Source organism: Canis lupus, chromosome 10 (assembly GCF_048164855.1).
Source record: "Canis lupus baileyi chromosome 10, mCanLup2.hap1, whole genome shotgun sequence".
In the NCBI taxonomy this organism is placed as follows: domain Eukaryota; kingdom Metazoa; phylum Chordata; class Mammalia; order Carnivora; family Canidae; genus Canis; species Canis lupus.
The window spans coordinates 40,175,952-40,192,348 of record NC_132847.1 but is presented as its reverse complement, the minus strand read 5'-3'; the positions used below and the strand labels follow the sequence as shown (position 1 = coordinate 40,192,348).

The 16,397-nt window shown below is 38.8% G+C and overlaps 1 protein-coding gene across 3 annotated transcripts in view; it reads left to right on the top strand.

Moving 5' to 3' along the window:
• SAXO1 (stabilizer of axonemal microtubules 1) overlaps positions 1-16,397 on the top strand; it is a 103,407-nt gene that overhangs the window by 18,284 nt on the left and 68,726 nt on the right. Inside the window, exon 2 of one of the 3 annotated variants that reach the window (XM_072841479.1) lies at positions 16,137-16,186. The exons of the other annotated variants lie outside the window; for them this stretch is intronic. Within the exon in view, the coding sequence (XP_072697580.1) occupies positions 16,140-16,186 (47 nt within the window). The 5' untranslated portion in view covers positions 16,137-16,139. The remainder of the gene's footprint in view (positions 1-16,136; positions 16,187-16,397) is intronic. 3 annotated transcript variants of the gene reach the window in all.

Here is a 16,397-nt window from a genome sequence, read left to right as displayed (position 1 = left end):
ATTCTACTTGGTATGTGAAGTAGACTAACAGCCTGTATTCCAGACTCACCAGAAGATTCTATGAGTGAATATAAGGTACCCTTATATATAATATATATAAATATATAACTATTTATTTCCTAAAAGATAAAAATGATTGCTCACATTCTGTGAACTCTCCTGATTTTTAAAAGCCTGGGCTTTATTTCTCTTGAAAAACTAAACAATGTGCCGGTACCATGCCCATGTTCCTAAATGGTATTTTCACTCCATAGTGACCTTGGATAAAGTTAAGGGGAAATACCGTGAAACTTCACCTTCCTAGTTCCCACAAGAGGGCAATATAATCTCTAAAAAAAGTAAATGGAACTGAAATTGCCAAAGCTGCTAGCTTGACTTTGTTGCTGAAGTCAACATGTTTGGGAGCCTACCTGCATTTCGCAGGCCAAATGGGCTTCGGGCTCACTGGGAGCTACTGTTATGCACACTTTCACAAACTCCTTCCCTTTGGGCTGGCTCCTCTCCAGCGTCTTAATTCGGTTCCTCTGAAAGCCAGTTTGAGCTAAATGTGTGCAAACAGGGCCTCCAGTTAGTTTCTGGAGCCACCTTTGAGCTTCGATGGAGGTTGTGGAAATGTGGAGGCCTGAGGAGGCAAGGTGCTTGCCAGGGGAATGCTCCATTGATGGGGACAACCTCGCAACCTGCTGCTCCTTGGTTGTGCTTCTTGTTGGCCAGGATCATACTTTGTGTCAGCACCCTGAGCCCAGAGCAGTCACCCTTGGGTGTGCCTTGATACTAACCAGGCCCACAGAGCCAGTGTGTTAACCCCCGTGCCTATTTATTAATTTAGAATGTGACATATCTGCAGAGGGGGCCTAAAGCCTTATTTTTGCTGGCTAGTGTATACTTTCCTTTTAGAAAAATTAACAGTAGAAGCCAAAATATAATCACAGAGTAGCTTGTCTGAGTTCTGAGCAAGGGGAGTGTTAGGATTTGCACATTTGGAGGTCCCACTGTGATTTTCTGGTGCTGCCTCTTGCGGTGAGGGGCTGACTGGGGCACCTTTGTTGGCCCTCCTTATAGAGGGTCAGTGCTGTGGGTGCCTTGACGTGTTTCTTAACTTCAGATCTTGTTGGTAATGCTACTATTTTGGTTTTAGTAATTTTTTTTTTTTTTTTTTTTTTTTGGTTTTAGAAATTTAGGTCAAAGTATTTGGGGAGGGCTAGGGGTAAGGTACCTTAGCACTTCTACTTCTCCCACCCTAAGAAGTCTGAGACATTAGTGAACATAGTGAACAACACTAGCTCTTAAGCCCCATTAGATAACTGAGTGCAGATAAGTGAAAACAAAGTTGCCAAGTCTTACTTTCTCTATTGGTTTTCTTCTCTTGCCTTTGGTTAAGACAACAAAGTAACTCTTCTGCCTCTCACCTTGTGTCCCTCATTGCTTCTTCATCCCTCTTTATGCTGCTAAGATTTGAAATGGTTCAGGAGGCATGTGGAAATACGGAAAATGAGGAAGAGAAAGCAGAAATGGTATAATTGGGTCTTGGGTTTTTGAAAAATTTTTTGTAAATTTTTTTCTGCATCAGTTTGGGTTGAATAACCTATCTATATTCCATTATGGAAAGCCAATACTGAAATATATACACAGTTGATCCTTGAACACGGGTCCACTGACACAGATTTTTTATTTCAATACATAGGTATATTACTATGAATTTTCTCTGATTTTCTTAACATTTTCTTTTCTCTAGCTTTATTGTAAGAATACAGTATACGATACATATAACATACAAAATGTGTTGACTTATCCATAGGGCTTCTGGTCAACAGTCGGTGATTAAGTTTTAGGGGAGTCAAAGTTCCATGTGGATTTTTGACTGCGTGGGGGTTGGCAACCCAAACCCTGCCTTGTTCAAGGATCACTTGAACAAAAGAATCCTTTTTTTTTTTTTTTTTAATTTTTATTTATTTTTTAGTAATGAGAGATACAGAGAGAGAGGCAGAGAGAAGCAGGCTCCATGCAGGAAGCCTGATGTAGGACTCGATCCCGGGTCTCCAGGATTGTGCCCTGGGCCGAAGGCAGGTGCCAAACTGCTGAGCCACCCAGGCATCCCAAGAATCCTTTTTTTTTTTTTTTAATTTTCTTTTTTTAAAATTTTTATTTATTTATGATAGTCACACACACACAGAGAGAGAGAGAGGCAGAGACACAGGCAGAGGGAGAAGCAGGCTCCATGCACCGGGAGCCCGACGTGGGATTCGATCCCGGGTCTCCAGGATCGCGCCCTGGGCCAAAGGCAGGCGCCAAACCGCTGCGCCACCCAGGGATCCCCCAAGAGCCCTATTTTTGAAAGGATTTAGGTTCCACTAGTTTGTTTATAGTAAAGGATACAGACTCAGACTTGGGTCCTAAAATCTAAGTCTTCACTCTGGGCACACAAGAAATTTAAGGCTTGTCAGGCAAAATTTTTGGTACCTTTTTTTTTTTTTTTAAAGATTTTATTTATTCATTTATGATAGACATAGAGAGGGGGAGGGGCAGAGACACAGGCGGAAGGAGAAGCAGGCTCCATGCCGGGAACCCGATGCGGGACTCGATCCCGGGGCCCCAGGATCGCGCCCCGAGCCAAAGGCAGGCGCTAAACCGCTGAGCCACCCAGGGATCCCCAATTTTTGGTAACTTTTAAAATGTACTCCATTTAGTTGAAAGGGAATCTCCATGTGTTCCAAGGTGTGCCTCCTTCGGTTATATTTTGTTGGTAACATCACCCATGGCGGTGGGGTTCCTAGTGCAGAGCCAAGGAAGTGACACTGTGGTTGAACCCATTTCTGCCTCTCCCACCAGAGAGGGTGGCAATGGGCTCAAATGCCTCATTAGGTAGTTTTATAGGGTTTGGAGAAATAGGATAGTTAAAAAGTTATTTGGTACTGCTGTCTAGTCAGCATGTATTTCAATGCCTTTTTAATACTCTGAACTTCACTTAGATTTCCTGGTGTTATTATAAGTGGAAGACTTAATCCCTATTTTTAAGGAGTTTAAAATCCATGCAGTTGGAATGTGGAGTAACACAATTAGAAAGCAATGCAGGACACCATATTGTAGTGCCTAGGTTAGAGATTCTGGGGTTAGACCTGAATCCTTTTTACCCTTTTGTGTCTTAGTTCCTTTATGTAAAATGGGGAGAGTGTAAAGATTTTATGGGATAATGTATGTAAAATACTTAGCCTAGAGTCTTGGTATGTGGTTGAAAGTTCAGTATTTGGTTAGATGATCATAAATTTAAGTTTCCTTTATACAGTTTTATTGAGAAAGGATTTCCCATCTCACTGCTCAAGTAAATCCCTTTGAAAGAAAATTTCCTAGACTACTACTATATAATATCTTGATTTCTTTAATAAGCTATTTTTTTTTCTTTTTAAAAAGATGTTATCTATTCATGAGACACAGAGAGAGAGAGAGAGAGAGAGAGAGAGGCAGAGACATAGGCAGAGGGAGAAGCAGGCTCCCTGTACAGGTAAGACTTACTGTTTTAGAGAGCAAGAAGGGGGGGCGGGGGAGAGCGTGAGCACGTGAGTGAGTGAGCAGGGGTGAGGAGCAGGGGGAGAGGGAGAGAGAGTCTTAAGCAGGCTCTGTGCTCAGCTGGAGCCCTGAAGTGGGCTCCATGTCATTGCCCTCAGATCAGGACCTGAGCTGAAACCAAGAGTCAGATCCTTAACCAATTGCGTCACCCAGGCACCACTGAAGGTATTTTTCTCACAATCAGCGTGCCTGCCTGGAACTGCCCCCCCCCCCCCTTTTTGACTCCTGTTATTTATCAGCTGCTTCTATTCTGGAAAATCAGCTAACTAGATATACATAAAGGGGAAAAGGATCTGCACTTAGGTTAATAATAAGTAAGTGACAACTTCAGTGTTTTGGGTGCTTAGAATCCTTTTGCTCTCATCTTCTTGGCCATATTCTAAAAGATTGGGGTTTCTAGGAATGTGAAACCTGGATATTGCAGTGTTTGTTTAGTAGGACCAGAGGTAGAAACAAACCAAACCAGTGACTAGTGTCTGGCTTATCTTTTTTTTTTTTTTTTAAAGATTTTATTTATTTATTCATGAGAGACACACAGAGAGAGAGAGGCAGAGACACAGGCAGAGGGAGAAGCAGGCTCCATGTAGGGAGCCCGATGTGGGACTGGATCCCCGGTCTCCAGGACCAGGCCCTGAGCCGAAGGCAGGGCCTAAACCACTGAGCCACCCAGGAATCCCCATGGATTATCTTTATTTCCCATCAAAAGAGAACTTGATGAAAAACCCGATTCCTAAGCAGGTGGGAAATGTGGGTTCCAGCCCTGAGAGTGTCGGGGCTGCCCCTGGGTGCCTCAGGGGTCTTCAGAGTCACCGAAGCACTTTAGACCCTCCCAGGAAGAGTAAGGTGCACAACGTGTACCAATGAACTTCGAATTCATGGAAGATTTTTTTCTATGGTGCATAATGTTTATTTGGTTTAAACAAAAACAAAACCTTAAATGGATTTTTGCCTCTTCAGAGAGTATTCTTTTTTGAGGTGATGGAAATTGCATGAGTAAAGGAAAATCTGACTGGCTTTGGTAATGAAAGAGTGTAAGCACGTCGGGATTTCTCACAGCTGTTTTAGTAGGCAGAGTGCTTCCACTTGGGGAATAACACCATGAGAAATCTCCATTTTCCCTGATGTTTGTTCCATTTCATTCTGTGTACTCCTCTCCTCGCAGATTTAAATACCAAATTGCTTCTATTACTTCACAGTTTCCACCTGGGGTCTCAGGAGTTCACACAGAGCCAAAAAAGCATCTGCAGTTTCCCCCTTTTTGCCACATCTTATAGCTGGGGGCTGCTTTTTTAGACTGTTTATGTCATCAGCGCTGTATCTCCGGGTATTCCTGGTTGAGTTTTTAGTTTCAACTGAAACTGTAATCTCAGAAGTGGCATGTCTCCCCCTGCCGAAAAGCCAACACCGCCGTGGAGAGTTTTCTGCTGTGAAGGTTTGGGGTGATTTAATTCTGAAAAATCCTTCCGTACCTCACTCATCTCTGCTGGGATTTTTTTTTTCTTTTAATTTTTAAATTTGGCAGATTGAAAAAAAAAAAAAACTCTGTAAAGATGATTATTTTTTTGCCCATAGATACAGAAAATAACTTCAGGATCATCTTGTCAGCATTAGGCTTTGATTCTCTAACAGAGGGGAAAAGGTACAGGCCATCCAGAGTCAATTCTGTCTGCCGTTGCTGGCGTGGCACTGATTAAAATGGGGGCATCGTTGTTTATTTGAAGGCAAAATATGGATTTTTGTTTGCAAATAACAGTTGGCTGCATGTATGAATGAATTTAGCCATTTTGACTAGATTGATCCATCAGTGAGCTGGATGATGAATTGCTTTCAGTTCGGGGGTTAATAAATTTTGTGTGCTGTGCTCAGCATTCGCTTAGCTGAGTAACTACGTTGCACAAATGCTCAAAAGTGCTCCAAGAGAACATGCATGTCCTTGCAAAAGTCCCCAGCAGTGGCTGGAACACCAACCCTCTTTTCCTCCTTCGTTTCCCCCACCATGTGTGGGGAAGTTTTTTTTTTTTCCTCTCTCTAGCTTTATTGAAGTATAATTGACAAAACTGTGGGATATTTAAGGTGTACATCACAATGGTTTGATAAACATTGTGAACAGATTCTTCCCCTTAACACATCCATCACCTCACATTTATCTTTTCTTACGTGTGTGAGGCATTTAAGTTCTTCTCTGAACAAATTTCAATTCTACAATATCGTGTTCTCAACTATTAGTCACCCTGTCATACATTAGATCCTAGACCTTATTCATATTGTAGCTGAACGTTTGTACCCTTTTACCAGCCTGTCCCTGTTTTTCCCACCTCCAGTATTGTTGAAAATGGTGTAGTTTGCTTCTTTCTCATGGCTGAATAATATTTCATTGTGTGTATGTGTGTATTTATATAAATATATACATATATATATGTATGATTCATCTCTGGTGAACACTTAGGTAATTTGTATATCTTGGCTATTATGAATAATGTTGTAGTGAACATGGAAGTATAACTATCTCTTAAAGATCTGGTTTTCATTTCCTTTTGGTATATACCTCGGAGTGGAGTTGCTGGATCATAGAGTAACTGTATTTTTAACTTTTTGAGGAACCTCCATACTGTTTTCCACGGTGGCTGTGCCAATTTTCTTTCCCTCTACCCTCACCGCCCCTTCTTGATTTATCCTGCTCTTCACCCTGTGACCTCATGCATGGCCTGAGTGGGGCTGGAGTGACAGCCTGGTGAGAGGTTAAAAGGTCAGCTTGCTGGCATCTCAAGTTGGATGTGAGACTTGGGAAAATCTATCCCAGATCCCTTTTGGTACTTGTTTCTCTTAAGAAAGCATATCAGCTTTGTACTTCCCATTTCTCCAGAGTTCAGTGTCCTATGACTGACTAAACACCCCCATTGAGACCCCTACTCCTGTGTCCCATACTTCATGATTGCTTCTCCTTCTTTTCCTGACTTTCATACTCCCTTGTGCTGTTGGTAGTTTGGATTTTAGTCATTTGGCTGAATATTTAGGACAGTGGCACCTGGTAGGGTCTTAATACATTTTTGAATGAATAATTTGTCTATTGATGGAAAGCAATCTGACTAAATGAATTAATCCATATGAAAATACAAGGTCCCAAACCTTTCATCATTGCCATTTCAAGTATTACAGGGGATTTAGGCTTGAGCATTTGTACTAGTACTTTATTATTTTTATTTCGGCAAGAGTTGTTTTTTTTTTTAATTTTATTTATTGATTTACTTGATAGAGGATGCACAAGCAGGGGCAAGGGCAGAGATAGAGCCAAGCCCCGAGTCAGGCCCCAACCACACAACCCATGAGATCATGACCTAAGTCGAAACCATGAGTCTGTTGTTTAACTGACTGAGCCACCCAGGTGCCCTCCCTACTTTTTTTTTTTTTTTTTTAAATGTAGGCTCCATGTCTAGCATGGAGCCCATTGCAGAGCTTGAACTCATTATCAACCCTGAGATCAAGACCTGAACTGAGATCGAAAGTTGGATGCTTAACCAACTGAGCCACCCAGGCACCCCAGCAAGAAAAAACTTTGAGAGGAGATGGCAGTTTATGGTTAAAAAGGTTTAGATAGTCTTCCAGGTTTCTTTACCAAAGACAATCACCGTTCCTGATTTCTTTTTTTTTTCTTTTTTTTTTTTTTTACCGTTCCTGATTTCTTATGTATCTTTTTTGAGACTTTCCATAAGTATACAAATGTATATTTACATATTACACCCCGCTAACATATAAGAGACATGCCTCTTCCTTTTTCTTCCTTTTTTTTTTTTTTTTTTTTTTTACTTTTTGTTAAGATAAGGCCCTAACCAAATGGATCACCTCCCTCTCCCCCCTTAGCTATTCCCAAATAGGCTATATATTTGTCTTAAAAAAAAAAAATCTCATTCCAAATTGTGTATTTCACATTATTTTTTTTACACCACTTTGGTATTTGGATAAAGATTTGACTGTCTATGCCAGAAAATCTAAAATAACAGTGGCTTACACAGGATAAATTTTTTCTTTCACCTAAGACAAGTCTAGGGATGATAGGGCAGCTCACAATGTCAGGGACTCAGGCTCTTTCTAGTGCTTTGCCTCATGATCCAAGATGGCTGCTGAACCTCTAGTCATTCTGTCCATATTCTAGGCAGCAGGAAAGAATGGTTTCTCCTAAGCCCCAAACCATGTGCTCTCTTTGTGGAGACCTCACCAGCAGTATCCTACAAGACTTCCTAGCTGGCCCAGCTAAAAATTGGGGATTCTATGGCCACCAAAGAAGAGGAATATAGATATTGGGGTAGATAGCTAGTATTTTCTGCCACCATTACTCACCTCTTCAAATATGACAACCTCCCCTCCCCCATGGACTTTAACAGGACTTTTTGCTTCTCTCAGAAATCTTCAACTGTGCCAACTTGATTTGGTGGGGGGGCGGGGGGAGACAGGTCAGTCCAGTGTGAGAATGGCCATGTTATTCAGAACTTTAAAAAAGTAAGGGTTGTTTTAGCTCAGAGGAAAGTTCAGTGTGGTTTGACACTGCAGTTTAGCCCTTTCTGAGCTGATCATTTAGATCAGGGCTTGGCAAAGCTTTTCTATAAAGGACCAGAGAGTAGGTGTTTTAGGCTTTGCTGGCCATATCCTCTGTGCTATAGCTACTCTAGTCTGCCTTGTGCTGCAAGAGCAGCTGCCGATGATATATAGAAGGATGAGCATGGCCGTGTTCTGATGAAATTTTATTATCATTTTGAAATTAAAGTTACAGATACTTTTATGGTCCTGAAATATTTATCTTGGTTTTTTCAACTATTTTAAAATGTAAGCGCTGTTCTTATAAGCTACACAAAAACATAGGGCCATGGTTTGCTGACTCTGAGTTTAGATGATGCTTGTAGAAATGATAAGCTCTAAGAAAAGAAAGTAATATTTTGCTGCTCTAAGAACAAGTTAGTCAACTAGGCTGAGACTCTGGGCAGAGGGAAGGAGAATCTAAAAATGTTTCAAAGAGTTGACTGTTTTGAGGTCACATACTTTAAAATGCATAGGGATCCCTGGGTGGCGCAGCGGTTTGGCGCCTGCCTTTGGCCCAGGGCGCGATCCTGGAGACCCGGGATCGAATCCCACATCGGGCTCCTGGTGCATGGAGCCTGCTTCTCCCTCTGCCTGTGTCTCTGCCTCTCTCTCTCTCTCTGTGACTATCATAAATAAATAAAAATTAAAAAAAATTTAAAATGCATAAAAATACATTACTAGAAAATACACATTTTTCTTAGTGATACATTTAGTTTTTAAATATGATACAAAATTTACCATTTTAACTAATCTTTAAAAGTACAATTCAGTGCCATTAAGTTCTTTCACAGTATGTGTAGCCATTACCATGATCCATTTCCTAAATGATTTTCTATCATCTGAAACAGAAGCTCTTCCTGTTAAACAGCAGCTCTCCACTACCCCCTCCCCCTACCTCATAGAAACCGCTATTGTCTTTTCTATAAATTTGCCTATTCTCGGTACCACGTAAGTGGAACCATACAGTATTTATCATTTTTAGTCTGGTTTATTCACTTAGCATAATATCTTCCAGGTTCATCAATATTTTGTAGCAGGTGTCAGAATTTTTCCTTTTTAAGGCTGAATAATATTCTATCATTTGTGTATATCATATCCATTTTGTTTATCCATCCATTCATCTGTTGGCAGACATCTGGCTTGTTTGCATCTTTCTGCTACTGTGAATAATGCTGCTTGAGTCCTGCTTTTAATTCTTTTGTGTATATACCTGGAATTACAGCATATGGTAATTCTAGCTTTTTAAGGAACCACCATACTGTTTTCTGCAGAGGCTGCACCATTTTACGTTCCCATGAGCAATGCCCAGAGGTTTCACTTTGAATATGGAATTTAGAGTATGTGGACTGAGAATGTACTCCGTTTTTCTAAACATTTTTAGATTCCTCTTCCCTCTGTTCCTTTCCATAGTCTTACTCTACTTCACCAACATTTAAATAAATACATAAATACATAAATAAATTACTTAATTCTATTTATGAGCGTGTGCAGGGGGAGGGGCAGAGGGTGGGAGAGACTCTCAAGTAAACTCTGGGCTGAATGTGGAGCCTGTCATGAGACTCAATCTCAGGACACTGATATCATGACCTGAGCCAGAAGCAAGAGTTGACTGCTCAACCGATTGAGCCACCCAGGAACTCCACTACCTGACCAACTTCTATTTAGAAGAGCAAATCATTCCTTTCCTCATTCCTCACCAACACTTACTTAAAAAACCTTTTTTTTTTTTTTTTTTTAAGATTTTATTTATTTGTTTGAGAGAGAGCGAGAACGAGTGGGAGAGACAGTATGAGTACAGGGACGGAAGGGCAGAGGGAGAGGGGGAAGCAGGCTCCCTACTAAGGAGAAAGCCTGATGTGGGGCTTGATCCTGGAACTCTGGGATCATGACCTGAGCCAAAGGCAGACGCTTAACCAACTGAGCCACCCAAGTGCCCGAATTTTATTAAGTTTTTTAAAAGTTTATTTAATTCCTATACTCATAGTGGGACTCAAACTCACAATCCCAAGATCAAGAGTCACATGCTCCTCCAACAGAGCCAGCAAGGTGCCCCAATTTTATTAACTTTTAAAATTTTAATTCCAGTATAGTTAACATACAGTGCTATATTAGTTTCAGGTACAGTGATTCAGTATTTCTATACATTACTCAGTGCTCATCAGGATAAGTGTACTCTTCAATCCCCATCATCCATTTCCCCCCTCACCCCTACCTCACCTCTGGTAACCATCAGTTCTCTATAGTTAAGAGTCTGTTTCTTGGTTTGTCTCTGTTTTTTTTTTTTTTTTTCCTCCTTTGTTCATTTGTTTTGTTTCTTAAATTCCACATGGGAGTGAAACCATATGTTGTCTTCTAGCTGATTTTGCTTAGCTGCTTAGCTATTATACTCTAATTCCAACCATGTTATTGCAAATGGCAATATTTCATTCTTTTTTATGGCCAAATAATATTCTATTGTGTGCGTGTGTGTGTGTGTGTGTGTGTATATATATATATATATCACTTCATCTTTATTCATTCATCTGTTGATGGACAGTTAAGCTACTTCCATAGTTTGGCTATTGTAAATAATGTTGCAGTAAACATAGGGGTGCACATATCCTTTCAAATTAGTGTTTTTGTATTCTTTGGGTAAACACCCAGTAGTGGGATTACTGGATTATAGGGTAGCTCTATTTATAACTTTTTGAGGAATCTCCGTACTGTTTTCCACAGTGGCTGCACCAGTTTGCATTCCTACCAGCAGTGCAGTCTTCCTCCTTCTCCACATCCTCCACCAGCACTTGTTTCTTGTGTTTTTGATTTTAGTCATTTTGACAAGTGTGAAGGGATATCTTCTTGTAGTTTTGATTTCCATTTCCCTGATGATGAGTGATGTTGAACATCTTTTCATTGTCTGTTGGCCATCTGGATGTCTTCTTTGGAGAAATATCTGCTCATGCCTTCTGCCCATTTTTAAAATTGGCTTATTTGTTACTTATTTGGTAAGTTGTATCAGTTCTTTATGTATTTTGGATACTAACCCTTTATTAGAGATGTTATTTGTAAACACCTTTATCCATTCAGTAGGTTGTCTTAGTTTTGTTGATGGTTCCCTCTTTTGTGCAGAAGCTTTTTATTTTGATATAGTCCTAATAGTTTGTTTGCTTTTGTTTTCCTTGCCTCAGGGAATATTCTAAAAAATGTTGCTATGGCTGCTGTTAGAGAAATTATTGCCTGTGATGTCTTCTAGGATTTTTATGGTTTTAGGTTTCACATTTATGTCTTTAATCCATATTGAGTTTATTTTTGTGTATGGTGTGAGAAAGTGGTCCAGAGTCATTCTTTTGCATGTTGCTATCTAGTTTCCTCAGCACCATTTGTTGAAGAGACTTTTCCCCATAACATATTCTTGCCTTTTTTGTTGAAGATTAATTGACCATATAATTGTGAGTTTGTTTCTGGGCTTAATTCCTGGATTGTTTCTGGATTTTGTCTTCTGTTCTATTGATCTATGTGTCTGTTTTTGTGTCAGTACCATACTGTTTTGATCACTATAGCTCTGTGATATAAGTTGAAGTCCAGAGTTGTGATGCTTCCAGCTTTGATTTTCCTTTTCAAGATTGCATTGGCAATTTGGGATTTTTTTGTGGTTCCACAGATGTGAGAATTGACTGTTCTAGTTCTGTGAAAAATGCTGTTGATATTTTGGTAGGGATTGCATTAAATGTGTAGATTGGTTTGGGTAGTATAGATAGACATTTCTTTTTTTTTTTTTTTTTTTTTTTTAGATAGACATTTCTTAACAGTGTTTTTTCTGCCAGTCCAGGAGCATGGAATGCCTTTCCATTTCTTTGTGTCCTCTTAAACTTCTTTCATCAGTGTTTTGTAGTTTTCAAAATACAGGTCTTTTACCTCTTTGGTTAGGTTTCTTCCTAGATATATTATTATTTTTGATGCAATTGTAAATTGGATTATTTTCTTTTTTAAGATTTTATTTATTCATTCGAGAGAGAGTCAGAGACATAAGCAGAGGGAGAAGCAGGATTCATGCAGGGAGCCCGATGTGGGACTCGATCCCGAGACTCCAGGATCACACCTTGGGCCAAAGTCAGGCACTAAACTGCTGAGCCACCTAGGTGTCCCTTGGATTGTTGTCTTAATTTCTCTTTCTGTTGCTTCATTTTTGGTGTACGAAATGCAACAGATTTCTGTACATTGATTTTTGTATCCTGTGATGTTACTGAATTTATCAGTTCTAGCTGTTCTTTGATGGAGTCTTTCAGGTTTTTACAGAGAGTGTCATGTCACCTAAAAATAGAGAAAGTTTGATTTCTTCCTTGCTGATTTGGATGCCTTTTATTTCTGTTGTCTGATTGCTGTGACTAAGACTTCTAGTACTGTGTTGAATAAAAGTGGTGAAAGTGGACATCCTTGTCTTGTTCCTCACCTTAGGGAAGAGGCCCTGGAATTTTTCCCCCATTGAGGATGATGCCAGCTGTCGGGTTTTTCACAGAGGGCCTTTCTTATGTTGAGGTGTGTTCCCTCTAAACCTACTTTTTGACGGTTTTTAGCATGAATGAATGTTGTGCCTTGTCAAAAATGCTTTTTCTGTGTCTATTGAAACTGCTCACATGGTTCTTATCCTTTCTCTTATTGAAGTTACGTAACACACGGATTCATTTGTGAATATTAAATTACTCTTACAACCCAGGCATAAATCCCACTTGATTGTGGTAAATGATTTTTTTTTTAATGTATTGTTGTATTTGGTTTGCTAGTATTTTGTTGAGGAACTTTGCATCTGTGTTCATCAGAGATACTGGCTATAGTTCTCCTTTTTGGTGGTCAGGGTAATGCTGGACTTAGAATGAATTTGGAAGTTTCCCTTTCTTTTCTATTTTTGGTAGCAGTTTGAGAAGAGTAGGTATTAACTCTTTTTTAAATGTTTGGTGGAATTCACCTGTGAAGCTATCTGGTCCTGGACTTTGGTTAATTGGGAGCTTTTTGATTACTGATTCAGCTTCATTGTTCAAATTGTCTAGCTCTTCCTGTTTCAGTTTTGATTGTTTATGTTTCTAGGAATGTATTCATTTCTTTTAGGTTGTCCAATTTGTTGACAGATAATTTTTATAACATTTTATAATATATTATAATTATATTATAATATATAATTATAATATATATATTATATTTATATTTTATAATTTTTATAATATTCTCTCATAATTGTTAGTATCATAATTGTTTGTATTGTCTATGGTGTTGGTTTTTATTTCTCCTCTCTTGTGATTTTATTAGGATCCTTTCTCTTTTTTTTTTTGTCTTGATAGATCTTGCTAGAGGTTTATCAATTTTATTGATTTTTTTTTTTTTTTTCGAAGAATCAGCTCCTGGTTTCATTGATCTCTTCTATTGTCTTTTTAGTTTCTATATCACTTATTTCTGCTCTAGTTTTTATTATTTCCTTGTTTCTGCTGGTTTTAGGTTTTGTTTGTTCTTTTTCTAGCTCCTTTAGGTATTAGGTTAAGTTGTTTGAGACTGTTCTTGCTTCTTGAGGTAGGCCTGTACCTGCATTGCTATAAACTTCTCTCTTAGAACCACTTTTGCTGTATCCTAAAGATTTTGAACTATTGTGTTTTTCTTTTTATTTATTTCCATGTACTTTTAAATTTTATTTCCTGGTGACCCATTCATTGTTCAGTAGCATGTTACGTAACTTCTATGTATTTGTGTTCTTTCCAGATTTTTTTCTTGTGGTTGACTTCTAGTTTCATAATGTTGTGGCCAGAAAAGATGCATGGTGTGACTTTGATCTTTTTGTACTTGTTGAGGCTTGTTTTGTGGCATAACATGTGATCTATTCTGGAGAATGTTCCATGTGTACTTGAAAAGAATATGTATTCTGCTGTTTTAGGATGGAATGTTCTGTTCCAGTGTGTCATTCAAAGGCATGATTTCCTTGATGAATTTCTGTTTAGATTATGTGTCTGTTGATATAAGTGGGGTGTTAAAGTCCCCTACTATTATTGTATTATTATCAATGAGTTCCTTTATTTTTATCATTAACTGTTTTACATATCTGTGTGCTCCGGTGTTGGGTGCATAAATATTTATAATTGTATATCTTCTTATTGGAGTGTTCCTTTTATGATTATACTGTGTTCTTCGTCTTTTGTTACAGTCTTGGTTTTAAAGTCTGTTTTGTCCAATATAAGTATTATTACTCCAGCTGTCTTTTGACATCCATTTGCATGATAAATACTTCTCCATTTCCTCACTTTGAGTCTGCAGTTGTCTTAAGGTCTAAAATGAGTGTCTTGTAGGCAGCATATCAATGGCCCTCTTTTTTTTTTTTTTTTATCCATCTGTCACCCTATGTCTTTTGATTGGAGTGTTTAGTCCATTTACATTCAAAGTAGTTATTGCTATATATGTATCCTTTGCCATTACTTGTTTTGTGATTGTTTATGAAGATTTTCTCTGATCCTTTCTTGTCTTTCTTTCATGCTTTATTGGCTTTCTTTAGTGATATATTTCGATTTCTTTCTCTTTATTTTTTGCATATTAGTGGTTTTTGATTTGTGGTTAGGTTTGTATATAACATCTTCTGCATATAGCAGTCTATATTAAGTTGATGGTCATTTAAGTTAGGATCCATTCTTTATTCCTCTCCTCCCCATGTTTTAGGCATATGGTATCATATTTTTTTCTATTTTTATTTTAAATATTTATTTATTTTATTTGAGAGAGTGTGAGCATAAGTGGGGGGAGGGGCAGAGGGAGAAGCAGACTCCCCACTGAGCAGAGAGCCTGACGGTGGGGCTCAATCCCAGAACCCTGAGATTGTGACCTGAGCTGAAGGCAGACACTTAACCAACTGAGCCACTGAGGTGCCTGTATGGTGTCATATTTTATATCCTTTTATTCTGCAAGTTCTTTTTTTTTTTTTAGTTCTTTGATTTTTTTTAATAGAAATATTAATTTTTGATGCTTTGTGTTTCCTACTTTTATAATGTCATTTTGATTTTTCCTTTCCACTCAGAGTCCCCTTTAATATTTCTTGCAGGGTTGGTTTAGTGGTCATGAACTCTTTAGTTTTTGTTTGTCTGGGAAACTCTTTATTCTATCCTATCCTGAATGAATGCCTGGCTGGATAGAGTATTCTTGGCTGCAGATTTTTCCCATTTGCACTTTGAATATGTCATGCCACTTCTTTCTGGTTTGGAAAGTTTCTGTTGAAAAAATCACTGATAGCTTTATAAGGTTTCCTTTGTATGTAACTGTCTTCCTTTGTCTTGCTGCTTTTAATATTTTTTAATCACTATATTTTGCCATTTTATTTTTTTATTTTTTTAAATTTTTATTTATTTATGATAGTCACACAGAGAGAGAGAGAGAGAGAGAGAGAGAGAGAGAGAGGCAGAGACATAGGCAGAGGGAGAAGCAGGCTCCATGCACCGGGAGCCCGATGTGGGATTCGATCCCGGGTCTCCAGGATCGCGCCCTGGGCCAAAGGCAGGCGCCAAACCGCTGCCCCACCCAGGGATCCCTATTTTGCCATTTAAAAGATGTCAGTTTGACACAGAGAGAGCACAAGCAGGGGAGCAACAGGGAGAGGGAGAGGAAGCTTGAAGTGGGGCTCGATTGCAGGACTCCGGGATCATGACCTGAGCTGGAAGGAAGATGCTTAACCTACCAAGCCACCCAGGTGCCCCTATTTTGCCATTTTGATTATAATATGTCTTGGTGTGGATCTGCTTTTGTCAAGTTTGTTGGGGGTTCTCTGTGCCTCCTGGATCTGGATATCTGTTTCCTCAGATTAGGGAAGTTTTCAGCTATTATTCCTTCAAATACATTTTCTGCTCCCTTTTCACTCTCTTCTTTTCTGGAACTCCTATAATATGAATATTATTATGTTTGATGGAGTCACTAATTTCCTTAAATCTATTCTCATGTTGCATAATTCTTGTTTCTCTTTTTTGTTCAGCTTGATTACTTTCCATTACTCTATCTCCTAGGTCATGAATTCAATCCTCTGCTTCTTCCAGCCTGCTGTTTATTCCTTCAGGTATGTTTCTCCTTTTGTTTATTGAGTCCTTTATCTTTGTTATGTTATTATTATTTTTTATCTCTCTGTTGAGGATCTCATTGATATCTTCCACTCTTTTCTCAAGTCCAGTGACTGTCCTTAGGATCATTGCTTTAAATTCTCCATCAGGCATGTGATTTATTTATTTTTTATTTTTTATTTTTTTATTTTTTCAGGCATGTGATTTAAA